The sequence below is a fragment of the Telopea speciosissima genome, chromosome 2 (assembly GCF_018873765.1).
Source record: "Telopea speciosissima isolate NSW1024214 ecotype Mountain lineage chromosome 2, Tspe_v1, whole genome shotgun sequence".
Lineage (NCBI taxonomy): Eukaryota > Viridiplantae > Streptophyta > Magnoliopsida > Proteales > Proteaceae > Telopea > Telopea speciosissima.
Genome location: NC_057917.1, coordinates 79464575 through 79488568, shown reverse-complemented (window position 1 = coordinate 79488568; position 23994 = coordinate 79464575). Strand labels below are relative to the sequence as shown.

Genomic DNA, 23994 nt, shown 5'->3' with positions numbered 1-23994 from the left:
TTTCCCATTTTCAAAACTCTATTTATCACCTATCAACTCTATTTGGACTGAAATTATAAAAGCGAGTAGAGGACATTGGAGTCTACCTGTCTACATAGATGCTATTTTATCTGCCTTGTGACATATATTTGAGCCGCCTCATAAGCTCATAAAGACTTATTTAAATGGTGTTGCAAATGAATTTCCCCCCTCCCCCCTAAAACTGAAGTTAATTTACGAACCAAAACTTTAAGGATGTGTTTGATGGTCAAAAAATAGATAGAAAAGAAAGAAAAAAAAAAAAAAGAAAAAAAAAAGGAGACAGATTCTATGTCTGCTTGACAAATCCATCAGATTTGCTTTTCACTGTTGCTGGTCTGTGTAAACTACCCTTTTGGTTTAATTTACAATAAAATATTAATCATCAAAAGGTCAACCCTAATACATAGAGAAGCTTCTCTAAGCAATGCACTCATAAACAAATTCGTGATCACTAAGTACAATCATATTGAATATTTATTAGATCAAGTGTGCCAATATCCTAAATCATATAAAAAAAATATGTGATCAAATATTCACCAATGATCACAAACAAAAGAACAAAAAGTAGGGAATATTACAACAAAATTTTAGTACCCTTCTTAACATTCCTCAGATCTTACAATGATTATGGCCAAATCAGCTCCAGATTGCCACCTTTGCAGCTTCTTACACCCTCAGTTCCTAACATCTAGCCTTCTTGATGTGCAACATTCATGGAAACCATTGTCAGAAGCACTAGGACCTGCTTGAACTGATTTTGGACATTTCTCTCACCATGGTCTTAACAAAGAGCTCGCCTGCCCGATATGAGGATCGAACCTACAAAAACCAACAAACCATATCACAGAAGACCCAGTAAAAATACCATTAGGCCATAAGTGATTTAACGCAGTGACCTATCCATAACAGCAAACTAATTAGGTTACTGTTTGGAATGAAGTCTTTCAATGCAGTGATCAACAACTTAGTGAATACTCTCAACTAAGCAAAACTAATCTTGCGTTTCCCCAACCTCAGGTTCAGCGGATGGATCTCAAAGGAATCTCAGAATCAAATAATGAAAGCAGAATTTTGCCAAGTCTTCAAAATTGATGAAGGATGCTAAATTTCTAATTAGCAATTATTATCCTTGGACCCATTCAATCAAGCCAACTATGATAAAGCCACGCTTGCACATCCAAGCCTGGCTTTTTTAATTACTTCAAATATAATCTCTCTGCTTCTTTTACTGGTTAGTTTGTTACTTGAATACAAATAATTTTGAAAGAATAACAAGAAGCTGAGTTTACCAAGGGCCCACTGGCTACATAACGGAAACCGATTGATTCTCCATACTCTTTCCAGAAAGCAAACTTCTCAGGAGTGACATACTCCTTGACAGTCAAGTGCAATGGAGTTGGCTGCAAGAACATAACAAACTCTTAATAAGTCCAGGCATCTAGAAATGTCAATTAAACCTACACTAGCACCATGGGCTGGCCAGCCAGATTTGATGTCCATAGCTTCCTTCAACCAGGCTTTATTGAAACACATTTTCAAAAATGGCAATGGGGATAGTAAGCGTCTAAGCACCCCGCTCCACCCCTAATGGATTGGATACAGTATGACCATCACTGACCAAAGATGGTATTAGAAAAAACATGAAACCCAACCCACCCTGCTTCAGCCAGGGAATACCCGTCCCAGTTACCTTGTAAAATTAGAAAGCTACATGCATGTTTTCCTGGTCAGGTCAGGCTGGGTATGGTTCTGCAATATATTAAGAGGTCCAGGTATGGTAGTGGTGTTACCAGCACTGAAACTACACGGTTGCCATCCCTAATGGCCTGACTTGAGCCACAACTCTAGGCTTATATTGTAAATGAGTTGGCATCACCAGAAAATGATGGATTAAAGAACAATTATATCAGGCCAGGCCAGAACTAAAAGGATTATATGAATCTTGAAAGATTGCAATGGAAAGCGTTGTGGCCTAGAATGTATGAACCCCCCATGTACAAAGAGCTGACAGGCCAAACCAGCCCAAGCCTGCCCATATGCATCCCTCACTAGGCACAACCAAAGTAGGTTTAAATTTATGACCTGTAAATACTGTCCAAGTGTCAAGATATCAACATCTATGGCTCTTAAATCAGCCATGGCTTCCTTCAGCTCCTCATCTGATTCACCAAGACCCAACATTATTGAAGATTTTGTTATCATTCCCTCCTTGCAGAGCTTTGCATGTTTCAGAACAGATAAACTCTGCTCATACCTGCCTCATCAAATTAAAATTGCATTACTATTAGCTTCAAAAAGTTAAATACAGGACCATTAAAGAGAAACTGATGTTCATCAAGCTAAATAGATGAGCTTGACCACCTAACTTATTAGATCCAACTTGAACCAGGTCAACGTTTTGATTCAGATCAAGGCCTTAAGAGTGTTCACGGTAGAATTTGTTTGTGCTTTGCCTGAATCAAAATTTAGTTGCAGGCACCATCCTTGATCAAAAAGGAAATGATTCAATGAGACAGGTGGAACATGATACATCCCCTGATCAAAGAAGGATTTGAAAATAGGTGCATATGTAAGCTCTACTCCTTATTCAATCTGACTTCCATGAGTCGCACATGTGGCAGGCCTCATGGAAATGCAGCACAAGGTAGAAGAATTCAGATACAACTCATCAAGCCTCACACAAGCAATCAGGAAACCAAGGGTCACTGACTGAGTTAGGTCTCACCAACCAAGCATAACCTTCCATGTAACTACCAACTTAATTGTGGATTCACGATGGCCCAAATGTGACAATTTTACACCCTACTGCTGGCCAAATTCATGTCTGAGACTGGTAGACCAGTCACAAGACAGGACATGATTCAAATGGGAACAGAATATGTTCTTAGATTGGGCACAAAGGAGGTCTACTTAGCCACTTAAGAGTTTGTTCAGATTTACTTCTACTGACATATTACTTTGACTTTTCACTGCAGACCAGTGGCGTAGTGCAGAAAGCATGCTAAGGGCAACTATGCAAACACTGTTTCAACTCTGGACTACATGCAGCAGGTGGACAACATTTCAAAGCCACCCCCCCCCTCCCCAAACAAAAAAGAAAGAAGAAGTTACATTTACTGTGAAACCCACTAACTCCAACCATTCCCAATACACCCTTAAGAACAGATCATTAATTGGATGCCTTTTGAATGATCCAGACTTTTGACCCTTGTATAACGAGGATACTCTTTCTATCTTTCCTTTCTAGCTCATGTCCACGCATGTTGCACATATACCTGCTGGACATTGGGAATTTTTTATTTCCCTCTAAAAGAGAGAAAGTAAAAAAAGTAAAAGAGGAAAGGAGGGATGAGTTCCTGATGGGGAAGGAAAAATTTTAATTACATATACAGCGGCATGAAGAAGGAACATTGCTATAGGTTTACCTAGATGTTTGATCAAGAGGAAATGTGTTTGCGCTACTCACCCTGCTCGAGGATCTCTGACAATTCGCTGCAGCCGTTTCACAGTTTCAATGTTGTGGGCAAACACATCCAACCCTGAATGTACCAGAGTTGTTACGGCATTTAAATCACCCCGGAAATCAGAAGTCAAACACTCGACCATAATCTCAGGCTTGAGCTTCTGTACAGAAAATTGTGAAGAAGCATGATACCATTTTATTTCATCAAATGTTCCTTGTGTCAATGCATGTGGACGCTAAAATGCAATTAAAACCTTGTAGAAATAAATAAACCTTCATTGCTTTGACTGTCTGAGCAAAATGATCACTTCCTCCATCAGGTATATCATCACGATCAACACTTGTCAGAACAATATAGTCCACACTACAGAAAATATGGAGTGGAAAAGTATTAAGTATCACATACATCCTTACATAACCACACCTGAAAGCAAGCATAAAAATTAAAAATAACCATTTGAAATATTTTGTTTGCAGGTAAGGAAACAAAGGTAAACAGGAATGTTGCTGCAGTATTAACTATTAACAAAGGCGGGTTTTAGAGCGGAATTCTCTCCACAACTAGCAACATTTGACTGGAAGGACTGAACTAGTGATTTTTTATTTTCACTTTCCTTAGGTCTTACACTCTCACCCGGAGAAAGGAGAGAGGAGAAAGTGACTGTTCCACCAACAACTCCAGCAATATGAGGACTCGTGGTTCCACTAAGAGATGAAGATTAAATCAATGGAGGAAGTATTTAAGAAACAGGTGAGATCCCTATAAATAATCTTGCAGTAGATGGAGAAGTTAATGTTGGTGGATTCGTGTGGATCTCTTTTCCTCCCCATATTGAACACATAGACCACATGTTGCATTATAATTCTGACCCAGACGATCAGAACTTCCTGACCACTTTTCAACGTCTGATCACCAACTTAGAACATGCAGATGAAAACTGGAAGATCAGAGAATGCTAGAAATACAATGACACTAGAACTTCTTGTTCCAAAAATTCTAAATTTATGCCTCTAACATAAATGAAGCAGAAAAGGAGGCCTTCACTGGCCAGCAAAGAAATATTTTTCAGAAAACAGATGTAAAGCAAGCAATCATAAGATATAAATATATTTTTTCACATCTTGAAGATAAAAAATAAACAAACTGTATGCTTTAAACAACCTACCCCCAGCTTGCAATAGCCTTAGCAGTGTTCTCTGGTTCCATTGGGTCAGGTGGAGCTGGGTTCCTGCTGGTTTTCACAGCACAAAACCTACAGCCACGGGTGCAAGTATCTCCTAAAAGCATTATTGTTGCAGTTGCAATACCATCTCCACCTCCATTCCAGCACTATCCAGAATATGCAAAATGAGAGAGTTCATTAGGCTAAATCAAACACTTGTTATTGACCCATCTGTTTCATGCATTTATGAAACAAGAAGATGAAGCATACAATCCCAAAGGATGAAGAGAACAATTAACTTCGGTTATGCCTCTTTCAAATGACCTACCATGATAAAACCATCTTAGGATTGGAAAAGGAAAGGGCCTTAGAATAGCTACAAGGAGAGCCTCTCCCCCCCCCCCCCCCCTCTTTAAAGTGCTCACACCTTGCCTTAGTGTTGGTATTGTAATTTCCATTGCTTACTGATAAGATTTTGAAGCCATCATTCTTATGGAGGTTCACAAAACTTCCACATAAAGAAAAACGTAAGAGTGAAGACAGGCAACAATAAGACTATGCACTCTGGGGCTATGTCAAACCTTTGACAAATTTTTTTTTTTTTGGGTGAATAGAAGGAAAATTTAGCACTCTGGGACTATGTCAAACCTTTGACGATTGAATATGGATAAAACAGACATAAGCCAGTGACTGCAGAGTGCAGGAAGAGGTTGTCACTGCATAAAGGTTGTTGCTTAACTTGCCAATTCAGCTATTAAAATTTGGCATAAAGATTGGTTTGGTACATGGAAGACTGAAATGAATTTTTACACTAGGATGAATTCTGTTGGAATTAAGAAGTGGGATGTATGAGACTGTCCCTTCAAAGTGGGATATGGAACTTTAATTTAGAACGTCTAATCTCCTACATTGTATTCCATCTCAAGTTCAACTCCACTTAAAATTGAACTCATCAAAGGAGGAAAGTTTAAATTATTAAGCTATCAGTTTTTAATCACTCCCTACTAAATTCAATCACTAAAAAGCCACCAAATCCTCAAGTCCCCACCCAACCCAAAGTTTATGAAACAAAATTATTTGAATATCATGAAACATAATATTGAGAATCAAGAATTTTATTTTTTTTATTTTTTTTGCATTTTTCCATAAAATTTTGACAAAATGAACCATGAACCCTATTAAAGAGCCAATCACAAATTGTATTCATTGATAAACGTAAAAAAGACAATGATAATATTACAAAATTACACTTAAGAATCCAACCCTCAAATTAAAATTGATTTAAAATAACCCATAAAATTGAATTCCACAAGAAACTTAAGAATATCATCTACTTGATAATTAATCAGAAAAAGGGAAGAGGAAAAGGGAGTTCTCGCTACACACACACCCCAAAGGAAAAAAACAGAATCAGTTCTCACCTCTCCAATATTGGGGCATTGTGCTTCTTCACAAACAGTGTTGAGCTTCAACCTTGACAAAGAGTCTTTAACCTCCTGAAACTTCTCCCCCTGCGGTGCCTTCTGTCGCAACCATTCCGGCTTCTTCACGTTGGGATCTCTGCCTGTGTACGGCCCCATTCCTCCAGGATACGGACCCTTTGACGAAGCCCCATTAGATTCAAATAGCTTCGAAGGCGACGATATCGTCTTCGAAGAAGAAGAAGATGAGAGCTCAGAATCGAGCTTCTTCCTAGAATCAACGGCTTCCGATCGAATTCTCGGCCGATAATAGAAATCTATGGATCTGAGTTTTGAAGCTGGGATTGAAGAGATTGAAGAGATGGAAGGATTTGAAATTGATTGATGAATCATTTTTAATAGATAGACTGAAACAAGGGAAGAGTATCAGTCATGGATCGATGATAGACTGAAACAAGGGAACTAGGGAAGAGTAACAGTCATGGATTGATGAACTCATACAGACAACGCCATTTGAGATTTAATTGCGGAATTCACGAAGAACAGAAAATATAACATTTGTCGGAAAAGAAAAAATTTAGTTGGTGAGTTTCACTTTGAAATCTCCGTAATCTATGAGTGGGGTTGGATGTTATTAACTGCGACGGCAATTCTTTGAAAACTCGGAAAATTGACTCCCTCTCGCTGAGTCGCTGGTCAGCCGATTCGAGAGTGAAAACATCTTTTTTTTATAGGTAAATTGCATACCTCTCCCTTGTAGTATGCCCTAATTACACCTTTACATGATCAATGGGGTTGGTAGTCCCGTCATATCTGTCGAAGGGAGGTGGTTTGAACCCCGCGGGAAGTGGTGCGTGCATAATCTCCGGAGGATACGGATGTCGTCCAATCATAGAGTACGCATGTCACGCCCCCATCCCAGACAAGGAATATAATACAATACAAGGGGTGACTAGGACGACGCGTGTCATCCCATTAAACTGCCAGGATCATTGACATAGTGTCCCAATGCACAGTCATAACCAATATTAAAGCAATATAATATCAGAGTGTGGAAATGGAATATTACATTCCAAAAGATTAATAGTTTTACGGAAGCATATAAAATCAAATAGTTACAAGATATTCAAAGGCTAAATGATAAATACTGTAATTAATACATTTTTCATGACCATCCAATAACTATCAACAAAGTTATAACAGTAAATGTTTATACATGGGCTTTAAGCCCTAAAATAATCAAAAAATGGACCAAGTCCCAAGTATTCTCACGGTCCGTAGGCGCAATCGTCACAAGGACACCCGTCGTCATGTTCCTCAAACACAGCTTTCGGCTCTTTCGTACCTGCATCATAATCTAAAAAGTGTGTGCACGAGGGGGTTAGCTCTACTAAGCCAGTGAGGGGATGGGGATGCACAAACATACAGATCACATAGTCCAATGATGCATGCATATGTTAAATAAAATTTTCACCTATCATCACAACTAAGTCAGAGGTATATGCTACTATGACAACTCAGGAAACACCGTGGGTCACTTAACTTATTGCCACAATGAACCTCAATTGTCACCAGGGAGCCTACGCCGGACAATGTCACCAAAACATCCCAGTGGCAAGCCCCGATTACCATTACTACCATGACTAGTTTCTCCCACCTCCACAGAATCCGGAGTTCTGGTTACCCAACACCTAAACCCCTGTTGGTAAGGGTCGTAGCATAAGGGTGCAAAGTCCTAACCGCAGATATACTACATGCAAGTCCTATCATCCCGAGATGTAATTTGGGCGCATACAGTTCAATATGACATTCAATCAAAGGTATTATATATGTATTCCGGGGTTTCAACACCAGCATTCACCGACACCGTAACCCAATAAAGAATGGAAAGCACCCACAACATCATCATATCAATCATTTAATAAAGTATGCAAAATGCACAATCATGCTTAATAAAATATACTAATAGCATGGTACATATGAAATTAATAATAATAGCAAGCCCAAACAAACCAAACCCACTCACAATATAAGTTATGTCTCGAAGTTACAAGTTATCGTCGCGATTAAGTAATATGCCACAAGATGGGAGTTTTAAACCTAGACAAAGAGTAAGAATATGATTAAATAAGTAAAGGGACGGATCCCTAAAAGGTTTCTCTTAATTCTTTTAAGTATTAGATTTCAGAGACAGGGTGGTTTTATGGGTGGTCTCATGCCCAATTCCTGAAACCACAGGTAAATCCGAGAAAACCAGGGGCTCAGAACAGTCTCAGTCAAGTGCGGTTGCACAAGTGGTTTGTCTCAGGGAGTGAAATCGCCATAAATCCTAGCTTTCCAGGGGCCTTATCAGGGAGGTAATTTCAGGGTGGTTTCTTGCAGGTCTTAAGCCACATGTAAAACCTCATACCTGCAGGTCCAAAATCCAAGGGACCCCGTTCCAAGGGTTACATTTCCAAGTAGTTTAAAAGCATAGGAACACCAAGGAAGCTCCTTCCTATGCCCATTAGGGTTCTAAAGCCTCATTAGGTCCATTCAATCCGAGGGATTCAAGAAGAACCTAATCCAAGGCACAATAGGGTAGAAACCCTAGATTTCTCAAATGGAAAGAGATTGCTTAGGCTTAGAGCTTGTGATGGACTGAAATAACTCCACCATAGCCTAGGCTTAGAGGTTCCATCGATTCCTTGGGTCAAGTCTCTCCCATTTCCCCAAACCTTAAAACCCAAAATAGAGGAAGAGGTAGGATTTAATGACTTACCTACCCCAAGAATAGGAAAGCTCCAAGAAGTGAGGTCTCAACCTTCAACCAAGCTTCTCCACCTTCTTCCTTTCATTCTTTTCCTCTCCTTTCCTTCTTTCGCTTCTTCCCACGATTTAGGTTAGATGGGAGAAGTAAAGAGAAATGAATGCTCTCTCCCCCTTTAGTCTTATTTATAGACAATGGGCCTTGGGTCCTTTAAGTTAAATGGGTCAAGAGCTAAATGGGTCGACCCACAGTTTTATTTGGGAATTAGGAATGGAATAACCCATCATTGGGTCAAATAGAGTTAAATGAGCCCTTAAGTTAAATGGGCCATATAAGTTAAATGGCCACTTGAGTCCAATGGGCCTCTTAAACTAAATGGGCCTGCCCACTGGTTATAATTAGGAAAGAGCCTAATTAAAAGATAGGTTCACATGATATGGCTTAAGCTCTTCATATGTTTCCCGAGGTAAGTGGGACCCACCAATAAAATATTTTCTATCCAACTAAAATAGCCCGAACGATTCAAACCTTGGCCTGCACTTCGAGGGCAACGAGGAAAAGGGTAAATAAATAAAATTAAAGGCTAGAACTTACTTCTTAGCCGTCATGGTTTGTCCCCCATGACCCCGATAGTTTCCTCTACAGGCAAACCCGTACTGTGGTCAATAATTTTATAGCTGGGTTTAACCACCAGTGAGAACAACTCACCAGCATACATGGTAGCGGTAACTACACGTCACAGAAAGAAAATAATAATTAATTATACTCTTGGGGTGCAGGTATAACAACGCATCCCCTGCTGACTCCTTCTTCAGGCATTCGAGTTGCTCGAAGAGCTCTCGTAATAGCCGCTCTACTTCAATTTTTTGGGGCCGACTTTCCCATCTGTCGGATTCCACTCGGCCATTTTGATCGGCTACATGGTCAAATTAGCTGTCTCGTTCAGTTTGGCCATTTTCCCGTGCCTCGCCATTCTACTCGAAATGGCCATTTTCTCGAGTGCCAAATCTTCGAGGACTTTGCTAGTGATTCTTCCGACGGGTGGGACTTCGGCGTGAGGGATTACGGCGGGATTCTTCTCGGTGCGTCTGACTTCTTGGTGGTCTTCTTGTCGGCCTCGGCGACTCCTCTGCAGGCCACCCTCACCCAGTAGACCAGAAAACACCGATCTTCTGGCTACTGAGTTCTCAAGGCCGAGTTCCTCGAGTGTTTGGGACACTGCTTGACGCTCTTGTTCCTTGTGATTCCCGTTTCCATTCAGTCGAGGCGGGGATGTTCGATGGGGGTGGTTGGGATGATGCTGCCCGACTCGACTCTCCTCCAGCTCAGTTATCCACGATCTAAGGTCTCTTGCCAGTAGGTGCGAGGGGGAGTGGAGGCGTGATCGGTGGCTGCCCCAGATTTCTTCCCTGAACCAACTGAGCCACGATCGTACACAACGTATCATTGGTATGGAGCCTTTGTAACTGAAGATCCATGACTTGTCGGTTATTTGTCAGGGCCTCTAGGTCTAGATTCTCCGGTATGGAGGGCGATGGCGATAAGTTCACTTTGACAACGGCCGGTTCACCCTGCGGCCGACCCCCTTAAGCCGTGTTGAGAACCCTTCCTCCATTGCCGCCCTCCACTAGTAAGGCAGGTTCGGAGGCCGTGTTAGTGCCACGCCGATTCTCTCCTCCTCGAGGAGGTCTTCTCGTCGCTCCTTGACGTGAAGTTTCGGGCGAAGGGGAATTCCTCGCACCTCCATTAGGCTGCACTTCCTCCCCCCAAGAGTTGTTGCCATGCTGACCCAACCTCATATGCACCATTGTCTTCGCTCCTTTGATTGGTAGAAATGATGATGATTAACAGACGTCGCTCCCACAGACGGCATCAAATCTATTGCACTTGAAAACCTCTGCCGCCCGATTTGCCCATGGATGAGCCTACAAAAAACTGAGTTAGCACAAGAGAGCCGGTGTGACTCCGGCCAAGGACTCTCCGATGCCTAAGTCAGGTCTCCAAAGCAATAGCGATTCAACTTAGTGAAAAGTGAGATGAGATTTATGTCTCATACCTGAGTATTTATAGCACTAGGAGAGGGCGGTGGAGAAGAGTCTGTGTATGGTAAGAGTTCTATTTTTAGTTGGGATTTACCCTGTAGCGCGAGAGTGGGAGTTATATTCGAAAACAGACTCTTCACTGGGCAAGAGTCCTTATTTGGGTGTGAGACGGCTTCGTCATTGGATAGTGATCTGATCCGATTGACTCAACGTATCCTGTGAATGTTGGAGGGTGCTGACGTGGCCCCATGATCCATGCTGATATTATCGTGTGACATGAGAGCTCTGCTCTGCTCGGGATTCCTACCCTATGGCTGATACCGTAGTAGTCGGTCGGGTGGATGACTCACACAAGGCTGTTTTGGCTATCGACCATGGAGATCTCGGTGGCTGGGTCGAGGACGGAGATCTCTGCTGCATGGCTGATGTTAGAGATATCGGCCACGCTGCCGAGGATGGAGAACTCGGCCGTTTGTTTGACCGTGGAGGGCTCAACCACGTTGTTGATCATAGAGGGCTCGACCACACTGTCGATGGTGGAGGACTCGGCCACGTTGTCGACCGTGGAGGACTCGACCATGTTGCCGACCGTGGAGGGCTCAGCCATGCTGCCATCTGTGGAGGACTCGGCCGTGTTGCCGACTATGGAGAGCTCGGCCACATTGCCGACTATGGAGGACTCGGCCACGTGTCACCCACTGATTGGCTGGTGTTTTTATGGTTCATCAATGGGCATATATTTAGGATCTATCATTCGTTCTTCGCTCTTTGTTCACTTGTTTATACTTTTTGCTGTATTAGCTAAGCTTAATTGAACCCTCAAATTGGGTTAGCTTATGTAAATTCTGATATACTTTGTTCAGTTCATTGATTGCAGAGGTTTATTTAGGTTTATGAATTATTTTATTTCTTCCTCTTTTACTTTCTTGAAAAAAAAGAATGAGTTAAAACAACGGAGTGGATCAACACAAATCCAAAGCATAAACCCATTACTTACCTTAAAGACACATTTGCAAAATTTCACCACTTTTAATCCTATAACGTCCAGTAATGTGGCATTTGTATATTAGAATTTGCATCAGATTTTTATCCTATATTGTTCGGTCATTAATTTCCATGTTAATTTCACATACTCTGGGTGTGTAACCTTTCCTGGATTCAATATTTGTGTAGATATGTACCGGTGTGGAGAAAATTTCCATTACTTTTTCATGTGGAAATACCCAAATGAATATAGGCCTAGTCGTAGTTACCTGGTGGTTTCTTGAAAGTGAGTGGACGGGAGTAGAAAGTGATCGATAGCAAATCCAAAGACATTGGATTTAAGAGAACTAGACGTAGAGATCAAGTCGGAAGAGAATCTCGAGATCTCCTCACCAGGATGTTCAGTAGTCTAAGAGTGGCCGATACAGTGATATTATTGCTCCTGCTGGTGGTAGTACTGTTCAAAGCCTCAAAGTATAAACAGCTTAGGCATCCCATGCTCTGCTCCTCTGCTTTGTAGTTTCTGAAACCTCAGTTTTCACTTGCCATTTGTACACTGGAACCATCAACAACCACTTGCCATGTAATCAGCCTAGATCCAGGCATCCAGCCTTCTAAATATTACGCTAACCTCCACTGCAGCAATGATATGTCTATAGGAATTAGCTAGGAACCTTTGCCACATGGCTGGCCGCGAGAACCTCTGTTTGGCCGTTTGGCCGGCGGCCTTTTTTTTTCTCTTACCCCTCGCATACCTCGTACCGGCAGCCCAACCCATGGCAGCGGCAGTTAAACCCATTGCAACCCGCAGCCAAGAGGGCTGCTAGCCTACGGTTGCTTGACAATCGGCCAAGGGCGGCTCAGTTTTTTCAGCCATTTGCGGTCCGCGGTGCCCTGCAATCTGGGAAAAATCTCTCCTTTTAATGCTCAACTTCTTTCTTCATTTGGGGTAATTTTTCAGTTCCATAGCCTAATGTGCGTCTATGTTCTCTGCTTCTTTTTAAAAAAATTCAGGTCATCCGTGGATCACAAGCGGAGGGGAAGCTAGGTCGATGACTGATCTGACTTGAGAGATTAGGAGGAAGCAACTTGGGTGGGGTCGCATGAAGAAGAAGAAGAAGAAGAGGAGGAAACGCGGGTGGGGTCGTATGAGAAGAAGATGAGGGGGCTGGTGGAGTGCAGGAAAAATAAGATGAAGGGTATGTGGCGGATGGTGTTGCAGTAGGAGGAAGAAGACGAAGAAAAGAAAGAGGCGGGTCGATCTTCTAATAAAACAAGAAATGGCATTCCTATCTTTTGATTTTTAGACTTATGAGCACGTGTTCATTAAAGTTACCGCAAAAATAATCAAAAGTGATTTTTAATCAAAACACATAAATGGGTCAGGAGTCGGAATTATTTTTGCCTCCTGCTATTGTACGGTATGGTGCAGTGTTGCATCGTGTGACGTTGCAGAGGCCATGTGACACAGCGGGTCCCACATAGTGCACATGGCCTCTCCAGTCGCCGCACGATGCAACACTGCACCGTGCAGTAACGAGAGAGGATAACGATTCTCAGGAGTCGGGACCTATTTTTGGTTTTTAGATTTTTTTCAATCTTTTTTAAATAGAAACAAGCTGCATAAATGATACCAAATGCAACCAAAAATGTTTTTTAAGACAAAAATAAAAAATCAAAACTAGATACATAGATACCAATCTCATGGCACATAAAATCCTACGAACATGATGTATTGTAGACCATTGCATTGGTACCAAACGGCTCCATATGTTCCTACGTTGAATCCAATCTGATGGTATATAAGAATTGTGTTTCTCGAATCAATTTAGATCAGGATTAGACACATAAGAGAGCCTTTATGCCTGAGATTCATGAGAATACAAAGATTGGCTGTAGATTCCAATCTGACGTTGAATAAGTCCTCTTTTTGATGTGATCACTTACAATGTGGTACATGGGTTGATGACCACCGCTAATGATAACTACACTGCTCAGATAAAGGGGTAAGATTCCAAATCAACGGATTTTATAGATGGGCTATGATCTACACATATATACCTTCACTCTACGTTATCGACCTCTTAAAATATTCCCAGTTCCCAACCGTTTTTAAATTTCAGAAGTCACTCCATGGCTTCCGTCTCTGCAACTTTGCTTCTCTTCATCCTTATTTCAATCTCTATTTCTCCATCGCTCTCTGCATCAGTCGTAGAAGACTTAAATAACCTACAACCACCTCCAGATTTCAATACAACAATCTCAAACAACTGTCTCAGAGACCCAGCTTTAAGATACTGCAATTATATCTCCATAGACCTTGAAGAAATTTTCAACTCACAGGGGACCTCCCCATATAAAGGTTTAATCCTCTAACCTCACTCTTCTCAATCTCTCTTACAACCACTTCTCTGAAAGTAACCTTGAAGAAATTTTCAACTCACAGTGGACCTCCCCATATAAAGGTTTAATCCTCTAACCTCACTCTTCTCAATCTCTCTTACAACCACTTCTCTGAAAGTAAACTCTCAAATTCTCACTTCTTCGCAAGGTTCAATTCGTCTAGCTTTCTTCACTCGGGTTTGCTTCCGGACCATCGGGGATTCAGAATCAAGGCCGTGATCTTTCTCATTGGTTCCCCAATCTTTGTTATTCTGTTAGTCGGTTTTTGGGGTTGGTGTAAAGAACGTATTGGTATGGAACTGTGTTCGTCTTCTATTGAGTGTAAATGTATAGGAAAGTACATGGATTGGGATGAAGCCCAAAGAGTCACGAAAAATACAAACACGGTTACATAGAGTTACATAAAATAACAAATAGGTAAGGATGGCAAGTGGCAGTGTTACCTAATCATCTACGATGCATGACTACGTCTAATACTCCCCCTCAAGTTGGAGAGTGAATATCGAGAACGCCCAACTTGCCCTTGAGTGCAAGAAAAGATTCCTTTCCGAGGGACTTAGTGAAAATATCAGCAATTTGGGCAGCGCTTGGGGTATAGACGGTGCGGATGAGACCCATGTGCAATTTGTCGTGTATAACGTAACAATCGATCTCAATGTGTTTAGTGCGCTCATGAAAGATGGGGTTGGCGACAATGTGCATAGCCGCCTGATTATCACAAAAGAGAGGAACCGGTTGGTGAAGGTGTACACATGGATCTTGAAGAAGGGAGGTTAACCAAATCAACTCACAAGTAGCCATTGCCATAACCCTATATTCAGCTTCGGCAGAGGACCATGAAACGGTGTTTTGTTTCTTGATCTTCCAAGAGACAGGGCTAGAACCAAGAAATATGCAATATCCAGTAGTGGAACGACGAGTCATGGGGCAACTAGCCCAATCAGAGTCACGAAGAGACAAAGTGCTGGTGGAAGGGAGCAAGATCCCTTGGCCAAGCGAGGAATGCAAATACCGGAGCAGATGGGTGGCGGCATTCATATGGGGCTTGCGTGGTTGGTGCATAAATTGACTCAAAATATTTACTATATGCACAATATCGGGACGAGTGATAGTGAGATAGACCAGGTGTCCAATTAAGCAACGATAGGCAGCAGGATCAGATAATATGTCTCCATCCGAATCATTGAGCCGGAGATTCTGTTCCATTGGAAAATCGGTAGGGCGAGCACCTGTGAGACCAGTATCCGATAAGATATCTAACGTGTATTTCCGTTGATTAAGAAAAATACCCATTTTGGAGCGGGCGACCTCAAGATCAAGGAAGTATTTCATGGGTCCAAGATCCTTGATGCAAAACCGGCGGTGGATGCAATGTTTTAAATCGGATATGGCCACAGAATCAGAACTAGCAATGAGAATGTTGTCGACATAAACTAAGATAAATATAGCCGAAGCACCACAGCCACGATGGAAGAGAGAATAGTCAGCAGTTGATTGCAGGAAACCAAGATCTAGTACAACAACGAAAAATTTGGCAAACCAATTACGAGATGCCTGCTTTAAACCATACAGTGATTTGTGGAGGCGACAGATAAGATGCTACCCCTTACTGCTATAACTAGGAGGGAGGGTCATATAAACTTCTTCATCAAGATCGCCATGTAAGAAGGCGTTGTTGACATCAAGTTGGTGAAGAGACCAATTGCTGATGGAGGCAAGTGCAAGAAGAACACATACAGTGACAAGTTTGGCTACGGGGGCATATGTCTCATGGAAATCGATGCCCTCAGTTTGGGTGTAACCCTTGGCAACCAAACGAACTTTATAGCACTCAATAGAACCATCAGAGTGTCGTTTAATCTTGTATACCCATTTACAGCCAATGGGTTTCTTGTCAGGCTACAAGGGAACAACAGACCAAGTTTTATTTTCCTCCAGGTCTTCAATTTCAGCATGCACAACATCTTTCCAATTAGGAGATAACAGTGCTTTGGCAAAGCTACGGGGTTCATCAGAAGCAGAAAGTGACCTGATAAACTTAAAATGAGAGGGTGAGAGTTTATGATAAGATGTAGAAGAGGCAAGGGGAACAAGCGTACCTACATCAGAAGGCGACGACTTGGGTTGGATGGTAGGGCAGACGAAATCCTACGAACGGGAAAATGGATGATGAGGACGGGTGGAACGGTGAGGCAATAAGACAACGGGTGGAAGTAGAGGAGGTGAAGGAGGGCACAGAGGGGCACTGGGGGATGGCGGTGGTGATGCAGTTAGGGGTGGGGAGGGAGTGGAGGTGTCAAAATCGGGAATAGGGAAAGGGAGAATTGGGACTGTGGAAGGTGAGGGGTCGGGTATATGGTGGGGAAAAATATGTTCAAAAAAAAGAACATCACGGCTTGTGTAAACCTTGCGAGACTTGAGGTAAAAAATTTTATAACCCTTTTGCACAAACCGGTAGCCAATAAATATGTCAGGAGAAGATCTGGGGTCAAACTTGTGTTTAATGGTGGAGTGATTATGCCCATAACAGAGACAACCAAAAGTGCGAGGGTAGTCATAAGTAGGGGCCTTATGAAAGAGAAGCTCAAATGGAGTTTTGCCTTTTAACAGCTTAGTAGGCAAACGATTAATGATGTGTGTGGCAGCGAGGACACAGTCAGCCCAAAAATCCTGAGGGAGGTTAGCCTGAAATAACAGGGCATGGGCAATGTTGAGAAGATGCCGGTGTTTGCGTTCGACAACCCCATTTTGTTGAGGGGTGCCAACACAACTATGTTGGTGAATTACACCATGATTGCGAAAAAAAAAGAGAAGCAGGTGTATTAAAAAATTCACGACCATTGTCTGAGCGTAGATGTTTAATTTGACAATTAAATTGGGTTTTGACCATTGCAAAAAAATCATGTAAATGAGACCAAGTGTCAGCTTTAGAATTCATGAGAAAAACCCATGCACAATGAGAAAAATCATCAACAATAGTCAAGAAATACTTAGCACCACAAATGGAAGGAATAAAATAGGGTCCCCAAACATTGCAATGTATTAAATCAAAACAAGAAGATGTAGGAACGGCACAAATTCACGCCGTCAATGTTGAAAGCAGCTACAACAGGGTTCTCAGAAAGAAACTTGGTGGAGAGGAGTAGAGGAGTTGAGATTTATAAAGGAGTTCTTAGGGATGGAACTGAAGTCTGGATTGAGATCTATACAGAGAAGATTTCAAGAGAACAGTGCAGGAAATTTGTGAAGGAATGTAAGGTTTTTGTTCAATTGAGCCACAAAAACTTGGTTAGAGTGATGGGTTGGTAATGTAAATAAGTCGCTTAGAGGTCTAACGGGTTGGTAATGTAAATAAGTCGCTTAGAGGGCTTATTATATTGAAAATAAGTTTTGGATTGGGTTATATATGTGTTGGACTCTTGATTTTATGGGTTTATTTTGTAATTGATCAATTTAATGAGCCTAAAATATGAGTAGAAAATAAGAAAACGGGATTTACTTCCTTAGTTTTAGTTAGAGTCTTATTTTGAGTTTGTTTTATTTATTATTTCACTTTCCTAGTCAATTTAGGTTAACTTATTAGTTAAGGATAAGGTTAGGCCTTTTCATTTTAGTGTCTAAGTCTATTTTTGAGTCCCTCTATATAATTGACTTTTGAGAAGAAAAGAGAAAAATGTAATCAAGTTCAAATAACAGAAGAAAAGAGGGAAATGTTGTTTGTATTTTGTTGTTAGATGGCCTTAAATAATCTCTAATACCTGCTGGGAAAGCTTCAAAACAGGTGGACTGCTCAGCTGGATTACTTTACACAACTTGGTAAAGTTATTCTTCGTTGAAATCAGTGGAAAATTGTGTTAAAGAGGGAAAAGGATATACATGTGCTAGAATCCCATATTGATATCTCTACCATCAAGCATCCTTCACAACTAAACGGGGAGGGTCATTAGGGAGCTCCTCTAGTAAAACAAGCTAGATTTTACTTCCTTTGGCCTGATCAAATTCAACCATTTGAAGAATTATAGTAGCAACCTCAAAAGGAAAATCAATGAAACCCAAAAAGATTTTATTAGAAGAGGGAAGAAGCAATCGATCGATGATTCTGTTGGTTTTGACCCCTATCAAATGTAGGTGAAGTGGCAAACCCAGGTATGGTTCTTATTTTGGAGCTCCAAACATTTATGGAATCACAAAAGAAGTAATCAACTAAGAGCAGAGTTAATAGGTGAATAACAAAGCCATGTACAGTTTTGGTTATGGATCAACAACATTTACGAATCCACTTGACCCAAATAACCACAGTATTTTTCTGGTTGAGGCCAGAAGTTTCAACTTTAGTTTCAGAAATCAGATTGGAGACATTGAAGCATCAAATACAACTTATATCCTGTCCTTATTTTACTGGTGTGCCTCTAAGAAGAAAATGAGGGTAGAACAAGACGGATTTAAGTTGGATTTCAACTAGTTAACATGAAAATTGACTCTTTTTTAGTTACCACTTTTTATTAAGGGATGCAACTTCCTACCATCCATCCTCTAATTCTGGAAGTCCAACAAAGTGCAACCCCATCCACAGGCCACTGAAACCTATTAAATTTCTGAACTTTTGGGAAGCGAAAGCAAGAAAACCTTCCAAGGCTTTCATTTACCAATTAAGTAGACTTTTGGAGTATGACATGTTTCTCCAAGAATGTTTGAGGACCAGCAGACGCATGTTCTACAATTACACAGTTGACAAACACAGAACAGGACACACATAACAATGACAACCTTTAAATCTCAAAAGCACACAACTATTAATGAAAAAAAAAAAAAAAAAAACCTCAAAAATTCAGAAAGCCATGAAAGTTCTAATGAGGTATACATTCTATCTTCCTACTCTGAAGAAGACACTTTTCCCTTGAACAACTAAGTTCACTTGAGACACCATATCCATCTGCACCAAATGTCGAGTCAAAAAGTACCCTTCCATTCAACCTATGAAGCCAGATGACCATTCTCAATCATTTCATTTAAGTACTTGTGTGCTTCCTCAACCCTCCCACACACATTCAGCCCTCTAATAATAACCTCATACAATGTCCCATTATCGACCAACGATGCAAACAAAGCCACGCCCAACTGCAACCACAGGGTAACTTCACCGGGGAGAGAGAGAGAGAGAGAGAGCGAGCAGCTACGATCTCTATTGCCGTTCGTCGTTGAGAGAGGAGCAAGCTTTCGAGCAGCTCAGATCTCTGTTGGCTTCACCGGCGGAGAGAGAGAGAGAGAGAGCTAAGAAGAACACTCAAGATGTCGTTGCACAGTACTAGAGCAAAAATCTCTCTCTCTAAGAAGAACACTCAAGATCTCGTTGCAGAGTACTAGAGCAAAAAATTTGTAAACAAAGACTTTCTATATTGCTCTAACATTACGCGTCGATGATAGATTTATATACAAAGAGAGAAGTTCAAAATAGGATTGCTAAGTCTTCTTTGTCATTTTGTACATAACTCATGTTTGTTGACTCTCTCCCTCTCTCTCTCTCTTTGCATTTATTTTGGTTTGAAATTTTATTCCAATTGTCCATCGCCACCACCTCTTGGTCTTAGTCGGTGGAGTAGGTTTGCCGTCCTTCTTGATTTGTGAGAAGATGCTGGCTGATACGGTTGATACAGAGAGACTCAGAGAGGAGAGAGGAGTGAAGGGTTAGCAAATGATTCTTGGGTGGGTTTGGGTTGTACTCGGGTTAGGCTAACTTGGATTAAATTTGAATTTCAAAATAAACTGTACTCGGGTTAGTTGTATGTTGGTTAGGGGCAGCAGCTTTTAACCCAGGTTAAGACTTTACCTCATAGCAAAGGATAAAGTTTTCACTTTTTAACTGAACCGTTGGATGAAGAGCAGGACACGTGTCGTCTAGTAGAGGTAGAACATGAGGGAAATTGAGGCGATAAAAATCGGTTAGGAGTTCAAGAGGGAAATTCACAAGATTCAGTTCTTGATAGATAATTTCCGTCCTTGAAACGGGCAATTGAAGGGACCGGTGGGGTTGGATACTGCGGAACTAATGGAACTACTTGAGTATAAATAAACCTAGAGAGCCAACCCAAAAGAGGAAACAAAAGCGAGCCATAGCACGTGACTTAGGGTTTTGATTCAAAAGAGGAAACAAAAGCGACCCATAGCGCACGACTTAGGGTTTTGAGGTTTCTCCTTTCTCTCTCTCTCTCTTTCTTTCATTTTTATTGTATGTTTCTTTTGTTCTGTGAATGTGTGAATGAATATCTAAATGCCGTTTCTATTTCTTTAATCCTTTGAATGCATGATCCCCACTCTATTTCTTCTTCTTTGATTTTATGAATATAGGATGAACATGACCCCAATCACATTCATATTACCTTTGACCAAAAAAAAACCTTGGCTTTGTGAATGCATGAGCACGATCCTCATCCCCAAATCATCTTCTTGATGTTCTTTAAATTTTCATCTTGGACGAAATATCTGTTGAATCATGATTGATTCACTATGTATAATATGATTTAATCATTGTTCTGTAAACTGTGAATCAAATCCTCATCATGGTGGCTGAACCCAATCAAGGTTTTCCATTATAAAATGATGTTATCTTGAGTTGGCAGAATTTATATCTCTAGTGGTTGTTGTCCAATCATGGACGAATCTGACTGGGTTCAGTCATGTGTGATCACTTAAGGCTTATCTGGATTTTTCTCTTTCTATTGGATTTAATCTGAAACTAAAAAAAATATAGATTCAATGTGAACTGATGAGTTCAAGCAGGTTTGGTTAGATATTTGATTAGTGCTGCCCAGCTCTTCTTATGTTGTTTTGATGTTTAATTAGTGGTGCCCAGTCTTTTATATGTCCATGGATTCTTGTTTAATATTGTCCAGCTCTTCTTATGTTGTTTTGTGATGCTTAACCAATGATATACAGTCTTTTATATGTGTTTGGATACTTGTTTAATAATAATGTCCAGCTCTTTACATGTTTGTCTTGATGCTTGGATAATGATACACAGTCTTTTATATGTCCTTGAATACTTTTTAATAATGTCCAGCTCTTTACATGTTTGTCTTTATGCTTAGTCAATGATGCATAGCCTCCTAATATGTCTGTGGATTCTTGTTTAATGTTATCCAACTCTTTACATGTTTGTCTTGATGCTTGGATAATGATACATAGTTTTTTATATGTCTTTGGATATTTATTTTATAATATCTAGCTCTTTACATGTTTGTCTTGATTCTTGGATAATGATATATAGTCTTATATATGTTATTGGATTATTGTTTAATGCTGTCCAGCTCTTTATAGGTTTGTTTTTATCCTTAGTCAATGATGCATAACGTTCTATATGTCTTTGGATTATTGTGTAATAGTGTCTAGTTTTTTACATGTTTTCTTTGATGCTTAGTCAATGATGCACAACCTTGTATATGTCTTTGGATTCTTTACCAATGCTGTCCAGCTTTTTTTATGAGCAATCATGATAATGTTGTTCCGTTTTATACATGTGATTTGATGCTTAATTAATTTTGCCCAGCCTTCCATATGTATTCTAAATCCTCAGTTAATGTTGTCCATCTTTATATACATGATTTAATACTTGACTAATGCATTGCTGTCCAACCTTCTATGTGTGGATTAATGGATCAATGCGTTTGGTTTTGAATCGAATTCCCTTTTCGTTCCTTTGTTTGATTTCTGGTTAAAGAGACATATTAATAGATCTTTAGATTCATACAACTGCAGTCCTCTTGCTGAAATTTCTATTTGATGTAGTCATATGCATGGTTTTCTGCATTACGGTGCTTATCTTCATGGTTTTATCATCGACTTTTCAAGTTTAAAATAAAATCCCCTTTTCTTTCATCGATTTTTCTTTGCATATACGTTTAGTCTACATCTTGTCGGATCTACTATCGAGTCAATATTTTTGTTTGCTCTTCTTTTGCTTTTTTTTTTTTCAAAAGAAGAAAAATAAGATTTCTTTGTTTTCTAAAATTCTTTTTCTGCCACGGATCTCAAGGTTGGATCATTCTTCATCTTCGACAAGAGAATCATGTGACTTACATTAAAAATGCTCCTAGATCATACTAGGGCGGGTTTTGGGGTTCGGAGTTGGCCCATAGGTTAGGGACTCGATTCCCTTTTTCATTTCCTTGTGTCCTAAAGACATTTTAAACCCAGTCAAGGGGCTCAGTCATATTTGATTTCAAAGTCTTACCTACTATACACTAATTGTAAGTTTAGCATTTGTTTGTCAATAATCGGTCTAAAACCGGCAAGCTGCAAGTAGCCTGGTATTTTACTCAGTTGGATCAAGTTAAGTTTTTCAAAATAGAAAATTCAGTTCAATGTTGGTTTTACATGGGCCAGGTTTAGAACGGGTTCGAGTCCGGCATTGTGCCATGGGAATGGCCAAGCCTAGTGGTCCCAATACAAGTTAAAAGCAATTGGGAGAACTCTAGGGCCATACATCCCCTTATTGTCGAGAACAATTGGGGTTTCCCTTTTTGCCAATTCTTTTGAATTTTTTTCTTGTTGATTTTGCCTAATTAAGGCTGTGTGATGAATGTAAACTATTTGTCCTTAGTTTTCTCCTTTGTATAATTTGGACTGAGCTTAAATTTTATAGGTAGATAAAGGGCTGTGGTGTCTACCTTGACACTAGATTTGACTGCCAGGTATACTTCCATGTGGCAGTTATAAAGCGGGCAAAACAGTTATTCTGCTACCCCCTATACAAGATTTAATTACTAAATTTAAAAAAAAAAATCTTTGGCATGGTTACGCAATCATAAAATTTCTATTTTGTTAGTGTTTTATTTTCCCTTCCCTTCCAACCAAATGAAGTCTCCTCAATAGAAATAAAACCAAAGAAATAGTGTCCATCATATTGAAGACCTCTTCCTCAGTATAGTATTGATTGGATTCATGCTCTACCCCAAATCTTATTGCCGATGTATCTAGGGCATTTAACAATTTTTTGCAGATAAGTGATTTGGATTTGGGAGTTTATATTAGAATATGATCCCTCAATCCACTTATCAAAATGCAGCCTAAAACAAAAAGAGGAATAATAATACTTTCACAGTCATTCTAGTATCCCTTTCAGTAACATTCTGTCCGATTTTTGCAGCTCATCAACTAAAGCCAAGATGTTATTTATTGGTTTAGCCATGTGCGCTATAGCTGCAGTTTCCTTAATCCCTAATGCCATCGAACTAGATGAACATAATGTGGAGGTAATGACATAAGCTCCTTCTAGCTTGGATTTATTGATGTGAGAAAATTTTAATTGCTTTTATTTGAGTCTAATAGATAAACTTTATTTGCTTTTCTTTTATCAGAGGCTAGAGACTAATGATGAGGTTACTCCAAGCATACACATCAGTATTGATATTCTAGATCAAAATTCTGTTACTTCTAGTCCATTGGAGGTGAACCCTAAGGTAAGGTATTAGAAGCAATTGTTTTGTATGAGTTCTTTGAAAATTATTTATGTTTGTTTTTCTGGGTCTATTGGGTAGTGAACTTGAGTATGAGGAATTGATAAAGAAATTGGAATTAATCTTTTGTAGGAGCAGGTGCAGATCCATGAAAACTTAGCAAACAAATTCTTGTGCCCAATCTAATGCTTTCTTCAATTGTTTTGTAGCATGAGTTGAAATAGAGGACTTGAATTGGAACTTGGTTTCAAGATTGTAGATGCTAGATTCAGGATGTATTGAGGGATTACTCATTT

The 23994-nt window shown here is 40.2% G+C and overlaps 2 protein-coding genes and 1 long non-coding RNA gene across 3 annotated transcripts in view; 1 reads left to right on the top strand and 2 right to left on the bottom strand.

Annotated features, from left to right (window-relative positions):
• Positions 1-596: 596 nt before the first annotated feature.
• Positions 597-6643, bottom strand: LOC122652821 (lipoyl synthase, chloroplastic-like). The gene is made up of 8 exons (XM_043846686.1): positions 6556-6643; positions 6069-6506; positions 4651-4814; positions 3758-3848; positions 3488-3645; positions 2104-2275; positions 1311-1421; positions 597-840 (listed from the first exon to the last, which is right to left on the bottom strand). Exons 2-8 carry the CDS (start codon positions 6459-6461, stop codon positions 757-759), a joined length of 1173 nt encoding a protein of 390 aa, XP_043702621.1. The 5' UTR covers positions 6462-6506; positions 6556-6643; the 3' UTR covers positions 597-756.
• A 215-nt stretch (positions 6644-6858) lies between these two features.
• The window catches only part of LOC122649944, an 18329-nt gene continuing 1193 nt past the window's right edge, over positions 6859-23994 (top strand). The window contains exons 1-3 of the long non-coding RNA XR_006331348.1: positions 6859-6869; positions 10899-10902; positions 12858-12936. This is a non-coding gene — a long non-coding RNA (uncharacterized LOC122649944). The remainder of the gene's footprint in view (positions 6870-10898; positions 10903-12857; positions 12937-23994) is intronic.
• The window catches only part of LOC122649942 (putative pentatricopeptide repeat-containing protein At3g16710, mitochondrial), a 15280-nt gene continuing 10500 nt past the window's right edge, over positions 19215-23994 (bottom strand). The window contains exon 2 of the mRNA XM_043843207.1: positions 19215-19313. Within this exon, the coding sequence (XP_043699142.1) occupies positions 19221-19313 (93 nt within the window). The 3' untranslated portion in view covers positions 19215-19220. The remainder of the gene's footprint in view (positions 19314-23994) is intronic.

Excerpts from the sequence above, each read along its gene's own strand:
- LOC122652821 (XM_043846686.1), bottom strand. The coding sequence starts at position 6,461 with ATGATTCATCAATCAATTTCAAATCCTTCCATCTCTTCAATCTCTTCA. Across the intron at positions 2,276-3,487 it reads GTCAGAGATCCTCGAGCAGG|GTATGAGCAGAGTTTATCTG; the intron begins GTGAGTAGCGCA and ends TTGATGAGGCAG. Across the intron at positions 841-1,310 it reads ATGTAGCCAGTGGGCCCTTG|GTTCGATCCTCATATCGGGC; the intron begins GTAAACTCAGCT and ends TGGTTTTTGTAG.